This window comes from Hippoglossus stenolepis, chromosome 19, assembly GCF_022539355.2.
Source record: "Hippoglossus stenolepis isolate QCI-W04-F060 chromosome 19, HSTE1.2, whole genome shotgun sequence".
NCBI lineage: Eukaryota > Metazoa > Chordata > Actinopteri > Pleuronectiformes > Pleuronectidae > Hippoglossus > Hippoglossus stenolepis.
This window is the reverse complement of record NC_061501.1, coordinates 9,823,592-9,846,888: the sequence shown is the minus strand read 5'-3', so window position 1 is coordinate 9,846,888 and position 23,297 is coordinate 9,823,592. Positions and strand designations below refer to the sequence as shown.

The following is a 23,297-nucleotide window of genomic DNA, read 5'->3' as shown; positions in this document are numbered from 1 at the left end:
AAAGTACAAAAGTAACTAAAAAGTAACTAAATGTACAAAAGTAACTAAAAAGTAACTAAAAGTACCAAAGTAACTAAAAAGTAACTAAAAGTACCAAAGTAACTAAAAGTAACTAAAAGTACCAAAGTAACTAAAAGTACCAAAGTAACTAAAAAGAAACAAAAGTACCAAAGTAACTAAAAGTACCAAAGTAACTAAAAGTACCAAAGTAACTAAAAGTACCAAAGTAACTAAAAGTATCAGTTTATAATTAAATAAAATCCATCCCAAAAAATTTGAGAAAGTTAGAAATGTAATTGACAAACTAAAGCAGCCAGAGAGTGCATTAAAGTATAAAACTTCCTGTAGCCAGCAGGGCTAACGAGTCAATATTGACACATGGATCTGATCAGGGTGACTGTGAATGTGTAATGAGGTTTGATGCTGATGGAACAATGCACAGAGGAGTTATAAATAAACTATTGTTTCCTGAAATAAGTGATTCTATGACTGTTTCTGCAATGACTGACATCAGCATGTCTAGTTTGGACTCGATTGGACCAGTATGTCAAGATACAGAACTCGTGTTTTGATGGCGTGTAATCAAACTTTGAGCACCACGGTCACACCGTTTGACGAAAATCGATCTTTGAGGTAGTTTTCATCTCCATCTTGTTGTGATGACACGCATCTCCATATGAAGTTGATCTGATGAAAGCCCTGGGACAAGTACATCAAAGTAAAAATGTGGAAAATGGCCAATATGGCCACTAAAGTCAAAATGGCGGGCTTCCTGTTGCTTTTTTCCAATTGCACCTCTGACTTTTTTGTTTGTCTGGTCACGATACACCTGGGCTACGATTTTTGTGAAGATCGGTGAAAGCTAACTGAGGGGCTTTTCCTTAGATGGCGCTGTTGAGCCATTTTTCCACGCCCATTTCAAATTACTCCAGCATACAATTACTTTTTGGGGTTTTGAATTCCCTGCAAACTTTGGTAACAATTTGAGCATGTCTAGGCCCTGAAAAAGCCCCAAAAGGGAAATACACATCCTTCGAAATACAATAGGGCCTCCCACTGTCGGTGCTCGGGCCCTAATGATTGCATAAATATTCACCCCCTTCAGGTCAGTATTTGGTAGATGCACCTTTGGCTGCAATCACAGCACTGAGTCTGTGTGGATATGTCTCAATCAGGCTGGCACATCTGGACACTGTAATTTTTCTCCATTCTTCCTTGCAAAACAGCTCAAGCTCTGTCAGGTTGCTCGGGGATCGGGCGTGAACAGCTCTTTTCAAGTCCAGCCACAAATTCTCGATTGGATTGAGATCTGGGCTTTGACTTGGCCACTCCAGAACATTCACCTTGTTGTCTTTGAACCATTTCTGTGTAGCTTTTGCTGTATGCTTGGGGTCGTTGTCTTGCTGGAAAATAAATCTTCTCCCAAGTCGTAGTTCTCTTGCAGACTGAGTCAGATTATCCTCCAGGATTTGGCGATATTTTTCTGCATTCATGTTCCCCTCTACCTTTACAAGGCTTCCAGGGCCTGCTGCTGAGAAGCATCCCCAGAGCATGATGCTGCCATCACCATGCTTCACGGTGGAGATGGTGTGTTTGTGGTGATGTGCAGTGTTTGGTGTTCGCCAAACATAGCGTCTAGTCTGATGGCCAAAAAGCTAAATTTTTGTCTCATCAGACCAAAGAACCTTCTTCCAATTGACCTTGGAGTCTCCCACATGCCTTTGGGCATGAGCTTTTTTCAACAGTGGCTTTCTCTTTGCCACTCTCCCATATAGCTTCGACTGGTGAAGAACCCGGGCAACAGTTGTTGTATGTACAGTCTCTCCCATCTGAGCCACTGAAGCTTTTAACTCCTTCAGAGTGGTCGTAGGTGTCTTGGTGGCCTCCCTCACCAGTCTTCTTCTTGCCCGGTCACTCAGTTTGTGAGGACGGCCAGCTCTAGGCAGATTTAAACAAGTGCCATACTCCTTCCATTTCTTACTGATGGATTTAACTGAACTCTGTGGGATGTCCAGTGAGTTGGAAATCTTTTTGTAGCCATCTCCTGACTTATACTTTTCAATGATCCTTTCTCTGAGTTGCTTGGAGTGTTCTTTTGTCTTCATGTTGCAATTGTAGCAGGAATCCTGATGAACCAGAGACTGGACCTCCCAGACACAGGTGTTTTTATACTACAATCACTTGACACACATCAACTGCACTCAGGTCATCTCCATTTCACTAATTGTGACACTGCTGGCATCAACTAGCTGGACCTCTGTTGAATTAGGTCAGTCACTTTAAAGGGGGTGAATATTTATGCAAACACTTATTTTACACTATATATTTTTAATTAATTGACATTAGTTTGTAAAAATCTGTTTTCATTTTGACATGAAAGAAGCTTTTTTTTGCAAATTCTTGTCAAAAAAGCCAAATTATATTGACCATGATTTCATGTATAAAAGGAACAAAAGGGTGAAACATCCAAGGGGGGTGAATACTTTTTATAGGCATTGTACCTTCCTGATAAAGCTGTCTCTGATCCAATTATATGTCTTACCTGCTATTCATGCTATGCCTGATGGGCAAACATATTACTTACTATCCACCATACATATTATTATTCTTCCTCCATATGAATAATTTGGATGCTACTAATCCTGCACTATTGCTCACACATGTACAAACAATACAACAAAACGTTTGGGTTGGTTGGGAATGGTGTGCTCTGACTTTTCTCAAAGATTTGCCAGGTTTGCTCGAAAATTGCAAAAAAAATGGTGAAAAATGTACAATCCTTTAATGTCAGCGGGAGTGGATGAAGTCATACCCCACACATCCTTTGATGTCAGCCTGAGTAGAAAAATGTCTTGAGTGTAAAGCAATCCTTTGAGGACTATTATTGTTATTGCTTTAATATCTTTTACTTTAAATCCTATTAAAGCAGTACAACACAATTGATTCGCCACCCGCCAATAAACCGAACTAAGAAGAAGTGCTCAACCAAGTCAGTTTGATTTAGATAAAAGCAGCTGTAGACGCATAGAAAACACTGCTCTGAACCCTGCGGTTTAAAAGCGTTATCTGTTTTGTCGTTTTTAAAAGTTTCATCTGAGTAACAATGAGTCAGCGAGAGACCATTCGAGGTGAGCCTCAGGAGCTGTTTTCACTCATAGACGGAGACATGCAGTAGGTGACACACTGTCATGTTTGTGCTTTGCAGGGTTCGAGCAGTATCAGAGGTCGAGGTTGCAGTTTGTGCAGATGATTGCAGATAGGGCATCTAGACCCCAAAACATAGAGACCCTGCAGAGTGCTGGTAAGAATCAAAGATAATAATGGTAAAAAAAGTGTTTACTTTGCTTCAGCTGCCAACTCCAGTGTTTCCCCTCCTGCAGGGGCGATGTCCTTGCTGCGTTCCCTGATACTGGACGTGGTCCCCAGCATCCAGCAGACTGCAGCCTTGGCTCTGGGCCGCCTGGCCGACCACAGCATTGACCTGGCGGAGGTCGTGGTGAGGGAAGACATCCTGCTTCATCTTGTCCATTCTTTGCCTTCGAAGAACGTAAGTAATCATCCCTCCACACAGTTTGTTTTCAAACCAAATGAACTGTGTGTGCAGTTCACCAATTGATGTGGGTATATGTGTGTGGGGTCCAGCTATTACTCATGTTGTGATGAATTTAAGGTAATTTTAAGGTGAAGACATGTTTTAAGTTTAGGTTGAGGGCTAGGATGAGGCAAGAGGTATATGCTTAAGGTCAGTGTAAGTCACCAGGAAATCAATGTGTGTGTTTGTTGTGTGTGTGCAGAGGTTCTTTAAGAAATCAGCAGCGTTTGTCCTTCGGGCTGTGGCCAAACACTCTTCCGGCCTGGCCCAGGCTGTGGTGGCCTGTGGGGGTGTGGATGCCATGGTCCTTTGCCTGGAGGAGTTTGACCCCGCGGTGAAGGAGGCTGCAGCCTGGGCTCTGTGCAACGTCGCCCAACACAATGAGTGTAAGAAGAACCGATTTCCATTCCCTCTCCATCTCTCTCTCTCCATCCCATGTCTGTATTTTCACGTTCCCCTCCTCTCTCCATCAGTGTTGGCTCAAACCGTGGTGGATGCGGGTGCCATCCCTCTGCTGATGCTCTGTTTCCGGGAACCAGAGATGGCTCTGAAATGCATCGCAGCCTCCACCCTCTGCGACATCTGCAAACACACGCCGGAGTTGGCGCAGGCTGTGGTGGACACCGGTGCCGTGCCGCACTTGGCGCAGATGATCCTCAACCCGGACGCAAAACTCAAGGTACAGAACAACCCAACAGAGAAAATGTTTCTGCAACGTATTTGATTTGAAGATACAGCGCTGTAATTTTTCTTTGTCATGGAGGAGGAAAAGTAATGTAAAACCAATGGTCACTAACCGAGCAATATAGTGTATGCAATCATGCATTGTGATCGTGGCGGAGAGACAAGACATTTTTACTACATTTAAGAATAAATGTGTGATACAAGTGCAGCTCGTTGAAGGTGAAAAAGTGTTTCCACAAAGATGCTGCACAACATGAAGCAGTAGCTTAGTTTGAATGAATGAACTGTGGGAAAAACCAGACGTGGTGTTTGTGTGTCCATGCAGAGGCAGGTGTTCTCAGCCCTCAGTCAGATCAGCAAGCACTCGGTCGGCCTGGCAGAGATGGTGATCGAGGCTGAGATCTTCCCTGCAGCCCTGATCTGCCTCCGAGATCCAGACAAGTATGTGAGGAAGAACGTCAGCACTCTGATGAGGGAGGTGGTGAAGCACTCACCAGAGGTACAGCACATACACACACACACACACACTTGTTGGGACAACCATCGATGGCAGAAAGCAAAGTAACATGCATGTGCTTGTGTGTTTCCAGCTGTCCCAGGTGATTGTGAACTGTGGTGGCATGTCAGCAGTCATCGATTCTCTGGGTGACTGCCAAGGAAGCCTGCGGCTGCCGGGGATCATGATGCTGGGATACGTGGCCACTCACAGTGAGAACCTCGCCATGGCCGTCATTCTCTCCAAGGTGTGTGCACGTTCGCCTTATCTCTCTCCATGTGACAGCTAAAGCCATCACTAAATCCAGAGGCATTCCCTCAGGTCCTGTAGCATCTAGGTCATACTGTATATAAACTGAAGTAGTACTCCCGTCCTGTAGGGGGTGCACCAGCTGGCCCTGTGTCTGTCAGAGGAGCCTGAGCATCACATCAAGGCGGCCACGGCCTGGTCCATCGGCCAGATTGGGTACCACACGCCCGAGCATGCGAAGGCTGTGGCCACGGCGAACCTGCTGCCCAGACTGCTGCAGCTCTACATGGAGGCCAGCAGCTCAGAGGACCTACAGGTCAAAGTAAGAACTGCAGGTTTTGATTTCTAGTTTTTACTTTTGATTAATCAATAGTCTATATCAGCACAAACAACTGGTATCAGCCATAGACTGTGTATAAAGATGGACGACATGACAGCTCCCTAAAAGTGAAGCCAAAGATTTTTAATCACCACATGCTGGTTGCAGTATAAGTCATAAACCCTGTTAGTGGATGGGACATGGACCAAATCATGCACGTCATTTTAGAGAGTTCTTACCACACTGATGTTTGTTCAAGAGCTAATTTTCCAGTAAGGTTCGTCTTAATTTGTTATTTGATTCCAAAAATCAGCGTGAAAAATTATGATTGAACAAGCACGTGACCTCCATAACTTTGCTCCAAATGCGCAAAATGGCAGCGTTTGGCTTCATTTCTGGGTAGTTTATGGAGAAGATGAGGCCAACTCTAATTTTAAAGTCTCCTGTTAAAGAGGCAAAGAGGAGATTTTTATCTTTTCTGTTTCATATTTTTCTCCCGTGTCCTTGTCTTTACAGAGTAAGGACGCTCTGAAGAGCATCCTGCAGAAGTGCACCTACCTGCCAGCTCTGGAGCCCCTCCTCTACGATGCCCCCAGCAACATCCTCAAACATGTTGTGTGCCAGTTCAGCAAGGTATCACAACCAGAATCTAAAAAATCTGTCTTTTTGATAGAGAAATGTCCAAATATTTGGTAATTGAGATCATGCAGCCTTGTTCATTCACCCTGACCTCCCTCTTATCCAAGGTGCTGCCTCATGACAGTAAGGCCCGACGTTTGTTTGTGACCAGCGGGGGTCTGAAGAAGGTGCAGGAGATGGATGCTGAGCAGGGCTCTCCTCTGCAGGAGTACATCAACGCCATCAACAGCTGTTTCCCTGAGGAGATAGTCAGGTATGCACTTGGCTAAGATAACAAACAAGAAATTTCAAATTATAGTTAAAACTAGAAACTTCCTCCTGCCGAGAAAGTTTGAATGTGTGCCTAGTGCTTGCTGCCGGCTCGAGAGAGACATTTATAAAAGCTGCATGTTTATAATATGATCCAGGTTGGTGAGAGAGAGAGAGACTGTGTCAAGTTGAGAGAGAGACAAATTCAAACCCTTGGGAGCCAATCCAAACAGCCAGCAAAACAACAAACAAAAATAGTAACAAAGGCTAATGATAAATCCGACTGGCTTGTATGGCTGTCTACAGACTGCCATGTGGCCCGCTCAGTAGTCATCCTCAATACCTCTTCGCCTTCTAAAAACGTGCTGCTGCTTGAATCGCAACATCTAAGACATCAAAGGAATCTTTCCTGGCTAAACACACTGGAAAAGAGAAAGCTCCACTCTAGCAAAGCTCTCGAACAACATGTGATTATTCAAATAATATAAGTCCAATCTGTGAAAAAAAACACCGTGAGAATCCCAAGACTTTGCCGAACACACAGATATCATTTTTATTTGTTAGAGTTAAGAAATGGGACCGTGGGAGTGAGTTAGAAAAGTGTGACTGATTTGCTCCTTCCAGAGATTTCCTCTCAATATTAACAATAGACCCAAAGGAGAGAGGCAACGGAGAACTAAAGTAAAACAAAATGGATACAGCCAAAAGTGTAGCTCTGATAGATTTCATAGTGACACTTCTGTGAACTAACAAGTTTTCCTACGTTTTGATCTAAAAAATATGTATGACAACCTCCATTTGTGACTTTGAGATAAGTTTAGGCACACAAAAAGTAGCTGAGAGACCTTGACTTGACTTTTTTTCCCACTGTTTTTCGAGCGAACCGTTTGGCGAATGTCTTAGAAAAGAGATAGCACACCATTCCCGACCGAACCGCACGTCATGTATTTTTTGTGCATGTACGATGAAAACTGTGGGAGGAGTAGCAGGACGAAATTTCATACGGAAAATAATAAGTTTACAGAATAGTAATATATGGCCAATGCATAGGCACACATAATAACATAAGCAGATACAAATATAATAAGGTCAAGCAAATTGAAGAACCAAATCTAGCACTAATACAATGATAATGGTTTTTTTTTAAAAAACTACTCCCAACACAGTATAAGGTATTAACAGTGTGTGCGTTTTGTTTCAGGTACTACACCCCTGGCTACTCAGAGGTCTTGTTGGAGAAGTTGGAGAACTACCAGCTCACCTGACATCACTTCTCAACACACATTTAAAGATGTAACCTTCACAGTTAATTTAAAGTTTCCACGCTGGCAACAGCTAGTGGCCGGAGGCCAAATGTTTTTGGGTTATCTGTCTGTCCCATTGTCGTGAAATCGATATCTTCTTTCTTTCTCTTTTTCTCTCTCTAAAAAACACACACCAACTCAGCTGACATCTCTGACCCGATAGTTAAAATGTCGATACGTTTGAAATGACAGAGCCAATAAAAACAATGAAAAATAAATTTGTTATGGTCCAAACATGTGTAAAAAGACCCAAAATGAACACTGTAAGGGGACTACTTGATCACTATAAGCTTATTATGACACAAAATGCTTCTGGAGTCTCAGGGGTAAACTTGGTGAGAGCAGAATCTGATACAATTGAAGTAACTAGTGACCACCACAATATAACATGCCTCCATACTGCTCGTGTGGTGTCATCCAGGTATCCGGAAGACCCGACATCCAAATTCGACTTGAAATGAGGTAATTTACACCGTATTTTAAGCCATACAGTATATTTTCTGTTTAAATAAAACCAGCAGTGTAAAAAAATTAAACTATTATAAATACAAAATTAAACATTTAAGGAATAAATAAGAGACTAAAGTATAAAAAGAAGGACAAAGCAAAAAAGGACAAGCTTTTGAGTTAAGCAGAACAAGTGCTTTAATTGGTTTGAGTGAAGGCTTATGGAATGGAGTGTATTATTATCATTAAATGTGTAGAACAATAAAACATACAACATCATTTTGGCTTTTCTGCCACTGAAAGGGAACTCTCACCAACCACTGTCAGACAGCAATACACACACACACACACGCACGCACGCACGCACGCACACACACACACACACACACACACTAATGCTTGAGTCTTTTAGATGTATAGTCTAAAAGGACTCGGGGCTGTTGTGAGGTCAAAGCACTTTCTGCAGGGGAAGATTTCCTGGTCTCTTGTGTTTTGACCATTTCTGAGAATGAAAAAAAAATATTTTTACCTTTAATCCACTAGGATTTTTTGAGTTTTGATTTTTTTAAAGCCAAAAGGACATTTCTCCAGCTCTGCAGATCGCACCCGGCCTCCAGTCATGTGCATTTTTTAAATTTTAATTCTTCCCTTTACACTCAATGGAGCACTTTGGGCATATTCAGCGCTGCAACATCTCCCAGTTAGAAAAGAAAAATAATTTCACACAGACACATTACACAAAAAAACACAATGTTCTTCAAGCTCATGTCGGGTGGTTGTGATTGCTGAAAGATGCTTTTTTTTGTTTTTGGCAAGTTAAAGCTGGCAGCAGGTCAACTGGTTAATGAGTGAAGGAGTTTGTTCATGAGAGACGTCATGAAAGCGAGGACTTGTACAGCAGCAGGGCACGTGGATTATAATTGTCTTTAATTTGCATCAGTTAAAGTCTGGCTTTGTCTTTGTTATGTGAAATCCAGAGTTGTTACTTTGAAAAAAAACCACACAAAACAGAAAATAAAAAAAACAACACTCTCCCAGCATGCACTGCTCTGTTTTCTACATTTGCTGATGTTTGACTACAGGAAGCCTCCAGGGCCAAACTGAGCAAAGCAGACTCAGAGTTGATTGTGTTCCCTCCTTCCCTGTTTTCCTTTATGACACGACCCATGAACATTAAAACAAGAAAACAGCCCATTTATAGTGACGGAGCATAGAAACATCGACCACTGACTCAGGATGAGAGATCAGCTGATCATCTCCCCTGACAACAAGCGGGGATCCGGGTTACGCACAGAGACGCAGGTAACGGAGCAATTGAATGTGAATGGAAGTTTTACATCGAAAACAAAGTGAAACTTTGGACAAACACTTTCTAATAAAACTGATCACATTCCTAAAATGTGATTGCATCTGCAGGGGAAGTGTGAGGAAGATGCTGACGGTCACAAAAGCCGCCAGTCAGTGTGACACAACACAATCACGTACTCCACAATGCACTTCCACACATACACAAAAACGTTCTTTATAAAGGCAGGAGCAGCGTGAACGGAGAAGGGATTAACTTCAGAACACGCCAGCTCCAGTCTGAGGAGAAGGAAGACGACGCCAGCACACACTGAATTATCAGAATGTCCAAACGGATCCACCATCTTCAAATGTAAGACAGCGATTCACTTGTCGGTTAAAACACAATCATTAGAATGGTTTTGTTTAACGGACGTGAACGAACTGAAAACACACGATAGAGGGGGTGTTGAAGTGGGGAGACGGTTGAAAATAAGTCGGAAATAATGGTACGTCAAAAATAAAACACCCTATTATAAAAAAAAAAAACTTTTACCTTTTGTTTAAAAAAAAGATTAGAAAATATAAAATTAAATCATTTTGGAGTATAAAGGCACACATCTTGCACAGTGTATACAATGAGAACCAGTTATTTAAAGCATGACAAGGGACTAATTTACGCTGAACACAGCTCACAAATATGGTTATAACGTGGAGACGCACGAGAACCTGAACAGCTGACGACACGGACGAGAGGGCGAAGGAAACTTAGTCCTGTGACATGCAATTTTTTTATGACTTTTCTTTTAAAAGTACATCTACACTAAACATTGTATAAATTCAAGCACTATCATTCTTCATTTACCACAGCACCATCATTCATTCCACATGTGGCTCCTTGTTTTTTTTTTTTTAAATACAACTATATTTCATGACTAAAATCCAATGTAAAAATATAATTGTGAATATATTCTATGATATCTAAGCAAACATATTGCAATGGAAGCTTTTTGCATGGGTAAGAATAAGTCAAGGAGGACGACGTTAACTTGTTTTAGTTGGTTATCGAGAGGTGATACAACGTCACGCGCACAACAACTTTTCTCACTTACACACAAGTATATTGCATTTCCCTTGTTAAGACCGTATAGACTAAATGGGATCAGATTTGTAACGTTTGGTTCCTTTCCTCTTGTGCAAAATATACAAAAAAAACAACAACCTCAAACTCAAAAAAATGATTACCACATCAATTCATAACTGCCAAATTCAAACACAGATAAACCACCTTTTTAAAAAAAAAATGTCAACAATAATGACACAGACGACACGAGTAACAGACTCACAGCTGAGGTTAGAGAGGAGAGTGATGCTGTCGGTATTAATGTCTTAACATATCTTTACATCTGCAGCTGCTCTTCCGAACCTCCCTCCTCTCTGTTCGTTATCACTCCTGTACAACGTCTGAACACTGACACACACACGAACACGCACACGGCTCGCCACCACTGGGTGTGTGCTGGTACGATGCTGGAGGTAAACTTTCCTCATTTTGTCCTGAATGCAGTCACACTGTCGCCTGCCCCCAAAACCTGCCACGACATCACCACAGAACACAGATTGGAAAGATTTGCTTGCAAACGACGTGTTAACAGAAATGATTTCCGTTTTTTAGCATCGCAATGAATTCTTCCCAAACAATCCCTGTGAGTTGTACCAGTTGGTAAGAACCGATGGAGGAGACAGGATTTAAAATCAGGCTACAAAAATTCAAACCTAAGAGAGCTGAGTTCCTTTTCCTCTTTGTTGCAGCACATGTAACAGAACAAGAGCTCCTAACCTCTAACAACATAAAAGTGCAACTTTATTTCTTTTTTGATTTTACTCATAAGGTGCTGATGGCAACAGAAGGTTGAGGGCTGCTGATGTTTCAATCTGAAACTGTGAGAAAGAAAGAACGACGAGCGACTCACTCTAAGACAGCCACAAGAAACTTCTGGGTCATTCCCCGCCGAGGGAACCGAAACCGTGACTTAACAAACAATGCCCAACGTATTCAGAGAAAATGACAGATACATGTCTTACCTCAGTCGTTATCAATCACTGCACATCACAACAAAAGGGACAAAACACTGAGCGACGCAGAGGTGCGACTAGGAAACACATATCGTAATTTATTGCAACGAGTGACTTTGTCTCAACGATGGAAGTTTGTTGCGAGGGGATAACCCAGAAGTTCAGTTCATTATCTGTACACACGACGGGACGTCAAGGGAAGGGGAGGCTTTTAAAGGACGGGCGATGGAGGAGGAACCAAAACAGGATAATTTGTTAGGCTAAGAACTTGTACAGCATTTGGGTGGGGGTCTGGCTGTTGGCCTATTGGAAGACTGCTTCCTACTTCCTGAAATAAATTTGCATTAGACGAGTCGCAACCTACGCGTCCCTTATTTTTTTAACATCATACTCAAGCTTTCTCTCTGCAAGAGGAACCTTGAGCCGAATTCTGACCCCTGCATTCTGTATCATTTCATACCCCCCCCCCCGAACATCATAAAGGAAAAGACGAATATAAACATCAACGTATTTAAAAAAAAAAAAATGCAGGGTGCTGGATGTTATGTTAGAGGCAATAAAAAAATCAGCCATATTCCCACATAAACAACCACAGACAAAACAAAACAAAATACGTAATGACTTGAACACTTGCTTTTAACACCCTTATCATCCAACGTAACACATGAACAAAACTCAGAGGAAGAGGTTAAATGTAAACGAATGATGTTTTTAGCTGCAGAGCGAAGCACCCCACTGAAAGAGAGAAACAAAGAGGGAGGGATGAGGAGAACGAGTGAGGGAGAGCGATACAAAGCCATCACAGCACTTTGTGGTAATTCAGCCTCTCCGTGGGTTTAATTTTTCTCTTTTCTTCTCTGCCCGGCTCCCCACTTGTCCTCCCTTTCCCCCACCCAGTGTGCCTCTGTGACCCCGTAGGCTCCTGGAGGCTATGACAGGATAGTGGTGATGAAATCATAAAACCTCTTGGAGTACTGCTCCGGGTTCACGGTGGAGATCTCTGCCCCGGCCTGCGGAGGGACACACACAAATGACATTTAGACAATGTACGTTTATAGATCTTTTGTTTTTCTTTTGAAAAGAAGCGTTTGAATTGTCCTTGTAGGCAGCTACACACCCCGTGTTTGACAGTCTTGGCGGCATGGGCAGCTTTCTTCTTGGCATCATAATGCTGCAGGATGTCTATGATAGCCATGAAGTAAACCTCCTTCCTGGGAGCACCTGAAGTTTAAAACAAATGCATCCTAAATGGGAATCTGAATTTGTAAAGCACTGCCACATAAATAAATCTGGTACTATATGGTCTGATAACTCCCCAGTAGGGGGAGCTCTCATTGTGCATTTAACATTGTGCTTCAAGCCTGAGAATGCAGTTGGCTACTCACTATCATTGCTTTTGATGGCATAGACATCGATGGTGGGATCAAACTCTCCAGGTGACAGAGGCTTGTTGCTGTCCAGCGTGTTGCTGGGGCTGTCAGGGGGCGTCCCAATGCCCCCTCCGTCACTCTCTCCCTCCTCGTCTGCCTCGTTGTCCTCGCTCTCCACCTCCTCCTGCTCGGATCGCTCCACGTCGTGGATCCCCACCAGCAGACTGTAGTCCATGAGCTTCAGCTGGGCCAGGAACTGGGGGACGATGGATGAAGTTTGTGGAAATAAGAGCAAGAGTGAAGATGAGGAGCATAGATAGCAAAGTTAAAAAAGGAGGGTAATTTGAAAGAGCGCAGAAAGAGAAAGAGGAAATACATTAATAAAAGGGAAGAGAAGACACCGTGGGATGTTGGGACTTACAGCTTTAAAGATTTGCAGCCATATAATATTTAAAGGAGACATGTTATGTTAATTTTGGGATTCGTTATTTTGAATAACGTTAAGCCCAGAGTGCTCTGATTGGACAGCCAGCCCACTCTGTTGTGATTGGTCAAGTGGTTCCAGCATGTGTAGGAAATAAATTTATAATGTCACGTGACATCATGATAACCCAGAATCGGCCAAACTGTTGACAAGGTGTTTCAAAAGCTTCACGATCTGTGGTTTCTGTGGGTAGAGCTCCCTTTAATGCAGACTTTTTAACTTTGCAGAACTTTTACTTAAAAACATACATACACATCTATAACAAAGTCGAGGAAAGAACTAAAGAAGCCTTATGTCTCCTTTAAAAAGACAGCTGTCGTGCTAAATTAAATGCATCAGAAGCTGCTGACAACTGCATTAGTGCACCATGGATTTCTAAACTGAGAGTCAACACAAAAATGTTTGACTCAGTTTACACTGAGCGAGCAGAAATCCAAATTTGTATCCATATCTAATTGTTGACACTTACCTCCACGTCTTTCCTGAGCTTCTCCAGGAACATTTTCTTGTTCTCGTCATCAATGCCGATCTTCTGCCCATCGTTGATGAAGTCATTGTCCTTGTAGGTGGGCAGCTCCTTGGCCTGCCCATTAGTATCGACCAAATAAAAACAGAAAACAGTTAAGACCACACCACAAGGCTGTTTGAAACTGAGAGGCACGGCACTGTAGCAAGTAGAGCTGGGCAAAAATGTGACAAGAATTCTGGTGCTTAAAGTCAAGTGTCAATTTTTGTGTCAGCTCCTCCAATCAGTTTGAATCCTTAAATATATTTCAATATTTCACATGAAGGTCAAAAACTGCCCATGAAGAAAATATCTACTAAAAGCAGTAATATCAGCATCAGTGTCCTTCATCCTTTTTCCCCAGATTACTTTAAACTGTAAATGTTATTTCATAAAAGACAGCATATCACCTTGTTTAACATTGTTAATCAGGGGCTATTTCAATATGCAAGATAACAAAGATTAATTCTGATCCCAGTAATGAGTCACATACAACGGTGTGTTTAAATTCATCCTCCTGATAAAGACAATCCTGCATGTTGAAATACCCAGATAACATAAATGAGGCTTTGAGCCTGTGGTTTGTTAGATAAGCCTGTCTGATTGAGCCAAACACAAAATATTACTGGTTAAAATGAGTTGGCCCACAGAGTACAGGCAGTTCTGTCCAAACTACGGCCGACCTCTTTTCAAGCCAAATGATTTGACTGTATCAACCAGCATGCAGCATGCTCACAGCAGGGCACAGATCCATCTGATGCACTGATTTGCATTGTTTTAATATTGTTAAAATTACAATGTGCAGTGGTTTAAAGATTTGTTTTGCATCTTGTAGATCCATACACTTTGTGCCAAGACAAAAAAAAACAGAAGATGTCCAACTCAAAGCCATGAGACGTCCTTATTGGCACCGGACTGGACACCGAGAAGCATCCACTTTCTATCCGGTTCGATGCAGAGTATATTCTCCCTTTATACGTCTTGATTTTTCAGAAATCAAATTGTGATTTGCAGCTAATAAAAACTTGTATTGCTCTACAAAGCCAGCATATCACTGACAGATATTCCCCTACAACTAGAGCAAAGCCGTTTCCTATTTAGGTGTCTATCTACTGGGACTATCACTCTTCTGAACCAGGCTGCTGCAACACTGCTAGCAGCCTGTAGAGGGAAGAAGGTGTTATGTGAGGGGGGGAAACGGGGCCTAGTTCTCAGTCACTGAGGAAAAAGAGAGCAGGAAATGAGGTAACAGGGCAGCAGCAGCAGCAGTTGAGCTACTACAGTGTTTCTATGGCAGCAGGAGAAGAGCAGCGACACATAAACAGCAATACAATGAGCACACACCGACACACACACATACAGAAAACAACTTTACACAGATGAACACAAGAAGACATCTCACATTAAAATAGGAGATTTCAGCACATATATAGATTGAAATATATACACAGACATAGACCTCCAATTTGCAATTAATATGGCATGAACGACTGACTAGACTGAATATAGATAAAAGCAACAGAAAAAGTAAACGAGGACGCAGCGTCGGTCTGACTGCAGAGAGCAAACCTTGACCTGAAAGCATTTTTCCACATCTGTCACCTCAACTGACACTCGCACAATCATCCGCCGCTCTACAGGTCCATTTTAATTGTCTTTCCTTCCTGACAGTCGTTCTAACTGGTTTATTATGTCATGTGCTTACGTCCAGTCATGCATCGGATTCTGCTTTTAAGGCTGTAGGTGTCTCGACTCTGGGAGTGGTGCACTACATTTAGGTAGTAAGTAGAGGAAGAGAAATATATATATATATATATATATATAGAGAGAGGCAGAAGAGGAGAGTGGGTTGCGCCTGTGTAGAGCTGTGTGACAGGTGAAATCCTCCCCCAGTTCAAAAAGAAAATTATTTTTCAATTCGTGTCTCCCATTGGCTGATAGGAAAGCAGTTCTTGGTGCTTTCACTGCCACTCCTCACCCTGAACACCTGCTCTGAGTAACTGATGAGCAGGTACGATCTCCTGTGAGAAGTGTGGAACTGACGCAGCTTAAATTGACATTGAATTAGAAGACATAAAGAAAACAAAAAAAACCCCAACATTTTAGCATTTATCTCTGATATTCAGTGAGGAACATTTTTTGAAATAAGAATTAGAGTTTGAGGTATTCATTACACCAGCAGCTCTTCTTGTTCAGGAAGCCGGGGATCGTGGGTAATATCAACTAGTGAGTTGTGTTTCAATTCAGTGAGTCGGACTACGAAGTCAGAGCTCAGCAAAGATAGTCTTTGTTTTTCTCTACATGAAAACCACTTAATCGCTCAGGGCGCCTAGTATTGCTTTAAGGATATACACTTTTTTTTTTAATCTTCAAACTCTTCATTAAATGTTCTTCACTGGATAAGAAGACAAATTAAAATGTCTATAGTGTTTCTATTACAGCTGTAGTTTGCACACAGTTCTGTTAATTAAATCATCTGCTCATCAATTTGTACAATGAAACATTTTAAATACATAAAGAAAGAACTTCTCCCTCGAGCATTATTCATCTTTCTAGTTGTGCAAGTATTTTCATCGTCCATCTCTGGTTCCTGATTGTTCTTTTGACCACGCAGTTCCCCCCCCGTCAGTTCCGCCACCTTACTCTTTCACTTCTTGCTCTCCAGTGTTTCAGATGTGTCGTTGAGTGAATGGTGGGAACAAAAATAGAACCGGCAAAACTAAAGATGAACTTTGTGACAAGTTGAGCAAATGGTGACTGTAAATGGATGAAAAGTGCGAAAACGAGGAAACAAATTCTCGGCCGTACAAATAAATATCAATAAAGTAATATTGGTTTAATAGATCATGCCTGGTATAGGAGCCCTGGTTTTCTTACATCTCTTACGTGTTTCATGGCGCAGTAAAAGCGCGTGGCAATCCGCAGTGTTTGCAGCCTTTGCTGAACGTTACCAGATTTGGGCCGCGGGGGCGCATCCTCTGGTTGGGGCGGCTGCTAGAAGAGGGGTCAGCGAGGGAGGGACGGTAGGGGTAGAGGAGAGAAGAAAGGAGAGAGGAAGGGAGGAAGGAAGTTGGAAGTAAAGGCAAAGTGTTTAAAATGTAACAGAACACAATTTTTTTGTTTGTTTTTTGTTTTCAAATTGATAGAGGGTTGGAAAGGGCATCAACGCGAAAGATCCGTATGATCAGTATAGATTTTTATAATTCTTAGACATCTTTACACTAGCAATGTCAAGAAAATGGAGTGGTTTTTGTAATTATATTATTTCCATGATCAATTTCAAGTCTAAAATTCCTAAAGCCCCTAAAGATTATAACTAAAAGTCCAAATGTATGAGCTGTATTTTGTGGACGTTTATCTCTGATCTGCCTACACTGGTATCATGACGTGGAGAGAAAGGAATCAGTCTTGTACTCTGAGGACACTACGAGCTGGAAATAAGCAGAGCAAGGAAAAAACTGTTAACTAATTTGCACTATAGGAGCTTATATTCTGCCGAACATCTATTCAGCTGTGGGACTATTTCTACGAGCTTAAAATACTGGTGGCTACTAATAAAATATCAAGGCACGTCACACTCAGTCATACCAACACATTAAAGCCATGTGCCCCCAACGGAGATACCAGCCGGCGCTGGTGTGAGGAGAGAGAGGAGAGTAAACAAAAACAACAATACAGGCTACTGAGCAGAGACACAGGTGGTGTTTCACAAACCAAAGACCAGCAGCTGTTTCATAATATACAAACACAACCTCCACCGCAGAAATATATTGCTGCCACAACATTTTGAAAAACAGATAAATATCTCAAGTTTTATGTGAAAGGTTTATAGCTATAGGAAGATATTTCACGTTATTACGACACATGTACTTGTCACATTATAAGCGGAAATGTTTCAAGTTTTAAAACTTGTATGTCGCAAAAACATGAATATACCTGGCTACAACGGTAGGAACTTTTCACATTATAAAATTATAAAATTTTCTTTTTCTGACATGGCAGCAATATGCTTCTGTCACAAAATAAATAAATAAATAAAAATACTGCAAACACACAAATCACCTAAATGCTAAATTGTGGGTCAGCGTCCTAAATCGGTCATGAACAGGTTTTTGAAGGGAAACACAAATAAAATAATCTCGTTTGATTTGATGGGCCTAAACAAGACCAATTTACCTATTTTGGCCTCTAGTTAAAATAATATGGGAGTAAATAAAATGAACATGTGCCCTCACTTGGTGAAATGCTTTACGAAAAAGTAAATTGCAGATGTAAAGTTGTCAAAACCCTGAGGCAGCAGCTACAAGAACGGCAAAATGTATTTTATCAAAAAGAAAAAAAACATGTTTATGTGGGTAGAACAGAACATGTCCACGACGTGCAACATAATTGGGGGGGGGGGGGCTGGTGATCATACACGTCGGTATGTGTTCGAAACTCATGGAACTTCAAAAAAGATGCAGAAAAACATCATATACCATGCAGATACATGCATGAGAGGGAGACAGTCATGCAGTCAGGAGAGAGCTCTGCCATGCTTGTTGTTTGTGTCTGTGTGTGTGTGAGATACAATTCTTACACATACACTGTAGCTTCTGAACAAATCACATTATTTTCCACCTTTCATTTGGCACAATAAAACCACTTCTTTATTTTAGTGGCCAGCTGCAGGGTGTACGAGTGTAATGTCCCCGTACCGCTGTTCAACAACAGGAGGACTCTGTGAACAAGACACATTTAGTCATAGCCACCGAGCACTTGGGGCAACTGCATGTGTCAGATTCTTCTCTTTCATGTCTGTGGTTTAGTTGTCTCTCTGAGATCTGATGTAAGTCGGGTGTCAACGTGTGTGCACGTTCAGAAGTATGTGATCACCGAATGCATTTTGCGTGTAAGTACAAACAGTAAAGGTTTCATCCATGGTGGTAATTATCATATCAGATATAATGTTATTAGCTGCATTTAATTAAAGATAAAGCACAGTATTAATCTGTGAGTCTTTAAAAATTAAAATCTTTGTTCATGTTAGCTTGGCACAACCTATCATGTTGCTGCTAATATATTTTGCTCTACTATAAATGGTGTTTCACACACAGCTGAGCTGCAGACAAGTCCCGACGTAGGCTCACATGTGTGTTAAATCCGCAGCTGCTTTATGTTTCCACTCATCTGTTTTAACCCTCATGTTTTGTTTCTTCTTCCATGTACAGGAGGCTAGAACTTCTTTGGGGATTCCCTGAAGTCTGCCATGCCTCACTGCACGGTGCCCTGCGATCAAGCCCCTGTCAAATCTAGTGGAAAGTTCAAACCCCTCTGGGTCAAAACTATGGAACAAAAAACGTTTTCATGGTCAGACAGACTTTTGCAGAGCAACGTGTGGAGACATGCAACGAAGAAAATAGATCTCTGGACAACCATTCCCTATCAATAACGCAAAGCTAACAGGTCAAAAGAACAGTGTCACAGTGTTCAAGGACTCTGTCAACAACTTTTATTGCATAATTATCTAAAAGTTATATTGTCCGTATCTGCCAAAATATCCATTCTTATTATTAACTCATACAATTTCTAGATTTTTTTGATTGTTCGTTTTTAGCGGCAATTCAGGTGACTCAGTACAAGAGCCATAAACTCAAAACAACCACACATACCAACAGCAATATGTCCATCACCGTCAGACACACAAAATCTCGTCCTTATATATACCTCACACACACACACAAACAAAGAAAAGACATCATACACAGAACTCCTCAAAAATCGTGGGACCACATCTGATTGAATAAAACCAACTCACTCGTAGACACACGCAAACACACACAACCCACAATCTTTAACACAAAGACAGCAAGCAGGGGAACTGATGGCACAGCAGAAGCGAGGTTAGAGGGGATGAAGCAAATTAAAGAAACAGGTAGCGTGCAGGGACTAGAAGGGAATGGGGTGATGAAGTAGGTGCTAACTGAAGGAGATGGATATTTTGCTACTGTCATCCCCACCCAAAGGGGAAAAATAAAAAGCCGATACCAAAGTTGTGTTGGTTGGTCCATTTGGGTGATGACAGTAAGCCTGGAACTGTTTGAAGCTGTATTGGTCATTGAAACCACTGGAAACAGTTTGATCTCTCTCTCATTCTCGAATTGTCCACATGGCGTTTCAAGAACAATAAGGGACTCATTTCCTATATGTTACATCAGTGGTTAAATTAACTGAAAGAAAGTTTCAAAGTTTCGTGTTCAGTGTACTTTTAAAACGATGTGCCCCAGTTACTGAACACTATTAGACAGCCTTTGTTCCTTAAATGAAAAATGTCATCGACAGTGCATAAGTGTTCCTCTTGTGAACTCACACTCGATTCCATCTGAACCAGCTGCCCATTGAGCAACATGCTGATGTGCTCAAATGACAGTGTTATTAAATGTCCTGTTTTTTTACTTACTACACCACAATAAAATACAGGAGGAGATACATTAGTTTCACTGGGTGCACAAGGAAATAAATAGAAAAAGTGGTTTACGTATTGACATGCAACGCTGTGGTGTTGGTGCGGATTGATACTCTCAGTTCTGAGAGAAAGATGAGGAACGAGCACCTAAAATATTCCAGACACTTTCAAAAAATGCAGGCGGTTTGTTTTGCCATATTTCTTCTGATTTATCTGTCAATTTATGACGTTTCTAACTGTTGCTTTTAGTTTGACGCACTTTGCTTTATTAGTGGTAGTAGTATTGTATTATTGCCTGTTTAAAGCATACAGTAAAAAGTTACGCCCATGTTTAAACTTGTGTTAAGTATGTATAGTAGTGGATCCTTGCTCACGACAGGTGCCTGTACCTTCTCCTTGTCGCTGGCCTCTCTTGCCACGGTAGAACCCTAGATAAAAGAAAGAAAGGAAATTACTCTCCATTATAGTTGTTACTCAGGGCACTGGAAAGTCTTGCTTCAGTCCTTTCCCTCACCCCCCTTCTTACACTCATTCTTGCAGATACTCAGAACCCTTGTGCATGCCTGAACACAGGAGCTCAGCCAATTAGGCAGGCGAGGCGCAACATGGCTTAAAATGGCTTTACTCTGCTCTGAGACAGGTTGTCTGTCTACAACCTGTTTAAGAACATTCATTACTCAATGACTAATTTCTTTAATGTTAAACATACAACCAAACCTCAGTTGACCAACTATTAAAAATGCAGACTTAACTTGTACATGCTATTCATAGACTATTTGCCTGTGAAGCAACAAAAAGGCCTTTTTTCTCACATTTATATTGTTTTGTCAGACTGGGGGACAACAAAGGACAGGTGCGGTGCAGCTATACATCAGATTTTGATTATTTTTTCTCAAAGTACTGGTAGAGGACGATTGCTTGGCCTAACTTTCCTGAGAGCATCATTCAAACGTCTTAAAAGGTTTTCAGTCCCCAGCAATGTTTGAAGTGGATTGGATGACCTCAACTATGCACCTTCTATGTTTCGACAGGGGTAGGACATGTGTCATGTAACCTCCATCTTAACCATTACAGACTTTTTATTCCAGGATTTCTTAAGAGGCTAAAGTCCCTCTGTATGACGTCTCTGGTCCTATGACACAGTCATCATCAGTGACAATCATGACACATCAGTTGGATGGTTGTGTAGTTTGTATACATTATCTACCATCTATATTTTACATTTCTCATCAATCACGAATCAATAAAGCAGTGAAGTTTAAAGTCAATCAAATGAGTAGTTGTATAGAAAATCTAAATAAACAAACAGAAATAGATTAATCCATTTAAGTATTTTCTAACAACTCTTCTTTTCTTGATGTGTTCTCTCCTCCTACCTTGAGATCGTATTTTTTGTAGACCGAGAGGCGATGGGAGAAAACATTGCGTGTGACAATCATGTAGGTCTCATCTCCATCCACTGTGAGTCGGTACATCCCCAGAAACTGAGGCAGAAGCGTGTTGCCATGGCACTCCACAATGAACTAGTAAAAGAGAGCATGGATTATCATTCACGTCAATTCACGTGATCAACTCTAAGGTGATAAACAGACAAAAGAGGACCTACTACATCAGCATGGAGTCTTCGAAAATAACACAAATCTGTAACCTGACACTTTTGGTCATTTACTCCAACTGGAAAGTTAAAATGTAAATTTTGAGGATAGGGGTGGATATCAAAATTCTCTATCTGTGAATCCCATAATCCTATTTTGTGTAACTACCTTCAGATAATGACAGTAAAATAATGTCTCTGCAGTCATGTGGTTCCCTAAGAGACTGGATTTAATCACAGTCAAATTCTATTTAGTATTTTGAGTTTAACAAAGACACACTGTTTTAGAAAACCTATCTTATGGAAGAATCAAGAGTTGCATTTCTATATGTATTAATCCTGGATTGTAATCACCTGATGGTATTTCTTAAGAATGTTATGCATTTCTGCCACATCCTCGCTGCTGATGGTCTTGATGACGTAGCGTTTGTCATAAGAGGTGTGGAAGCGGGCCCCGCTCCGTCCCTGGGCCTCACTGTTCAAGGGAGCACTACGTGTCAGTGAGTTCTGAAAACATGCAGAGAGACGACAGAAAGGAAACAATAACGAGTTTAATCAGGATGATACACACTGAAATATCACTATAATCTTCATCACCTTTTGACCTCATGCATTATAAGATGTAATTGTAATTTAGTTTATATCAATGGTCTGTCTCACTAAATGCACATTTCTTCTGTCAAAACCCAGACTGGACTCTAATATTAAATAACTAATGGTGAAATTACATGCTTTAATTAGGTGAATGGTTAACAGAGCCACTCCTCCAATGTAATTTGGATAAAGCTCACACTGCAGTTTGTCCTAGCTTCTTTGTGTCTCCCCTCTAAACATATGGAATTCTGACCCCTGTGCCCGCCGCCCATCCAAAGCTTCACACAGACGCAAACAGCTGCTGCCCAGACTTTGGAGCTCAAAAGTAACATGATCCAACACCCCTGGCTCAATGCCTCATTCTTCAAGAATTCCCGATGTCCTCTGCCCTTATCTCCCCTTTCCCCTTGTCAACCCTTAGCATTAATTGCTTGTATTTGCAAAGTGAGATCTAACCTTTGAGGGTACATACTAAAACAATTGTGAAGATGAATTTTCTTGTGTTCAGGCCCCAAAATTAGTTCCAGTCTTGTTTCCGGAGGTCCCTAAAAGCATAAACCCGGAGACATCCACCTATAGTCCAGATGCTGGAGGAACACTAAAGTGCTGCTGTCACGGGCTGAAAATGTTTAAGAGGCCCTGTGCCTGAGGCTGGCAGAGATGAAAAGCCCCCAAAAATATGTCTCCGCCATGCATTTATTATAATATGAGGAAAAATTATAAATATGTTTGCATCTCATTAAAACTAAAAGGTTACTGGTGCATATTGTCAAAAGAGCAGGCTTGCATCTGGTGGTGCCCATTGGCTGTAATGAGGAATATTATCAGTGTAATTAGTAATACTGCTGGTTTTAGAGCAAGGTCACAAAATGGACAAACAAATAAAACCTTTGACCACAATGTGACTCGAGCCTCGTGGAATAAAGTGGTTTAATGTCGAGAATGTCACAGCAATCTCGAGCACTG

The 23,297-nt window shown here is 41.4% G+C and overlaps 2 protein-coding genes across 7 annotated transcripts in view; one reads left to right on the top strand and one right to left on the bottom strand.

The window, feature by feature from the left end:
- The first annotated feature begins 3,103 nt into the window (after window positions 1–3,103).
- On the top strand, window positions 3,104–7,750 carry LOC118098914 (sperm-associated antigen 6-like). The gene is made up of 11 exons (XM_047344622.1): window positions 3,104–3,128; window positions 3,206–3,301; window positions 3,381–3,547; window positions 3,795–3,978; window positions 4,066–4,271; window positions 4,602–4,775; window positions 4,867–5,019; window positions 5,152–5,343; window positions 5,857–5,973; window positions 6,087–6,232; window positions 7,430–7,750. Exons 1-11 carry the CDS (start codon window positions 3,104–3,106, stop codon window positions 7,491–7,493), a joined length of 1,524 nt encoding a protein of 507 aa, XP_047200578.1. The 3' UTR covers window positions 7,494–7,750.
- A 402-nt stretch (window positions 7,751–8,152) lies between these two features.
- pip4k2aa (phosphatidylinositol-5-phosphate 4-kinase, type II, alpha a) overlaps window positions 8,153–23,297 on the bottom strand; it is a 28,383-nt gene continuing 13,238 nt past the window's right edge. The window contains exons 4-11 of one of the 6 annotated variants that reach the window (XM_035142180.2): window positions 22,092–22,244; window positions 21,520–21,666; window positions 20,518–20,571; window positions 16,585–16,692; window positions 13,663–13,776; window positions 12,725–12,965; window positions 12,457–12,560; window positions 8,153–12,349 (exon numbers count right to left, since the gene is read on the bottom strand). In XM_035142180.2, coding sequence (XP_034998071.1) covers window positions 12,269–12,349; window positions 12,457–12,560; window positions 12,725–12,965; window positions 13,663–13,776; window positions 16,585–16,692; window positions 20,518–20,571; window positions 21,520–21,666; window positions 22,092–22,244 — 1,002 coding nt within the window. In that variant the 3' untranslated portion in view covers window positions 8,153–12,268. Of the gene's footprint in view, window positions 12,350–12,456; window positions 12,561–12,724; window positions 12,966–13,662; window positions 13,777–16,575; window positions 16,693–20,517; window positions 20,572–21,519; window positions 21,667–22,091; window positions 22,245–23,297 lie in introns of all 6 variants that reach the window. The other 5 variants (XM_035142179.2, XM_035142181.2, XM_035142182.2 and 2 more) reach the window with 5 other exon arrangements.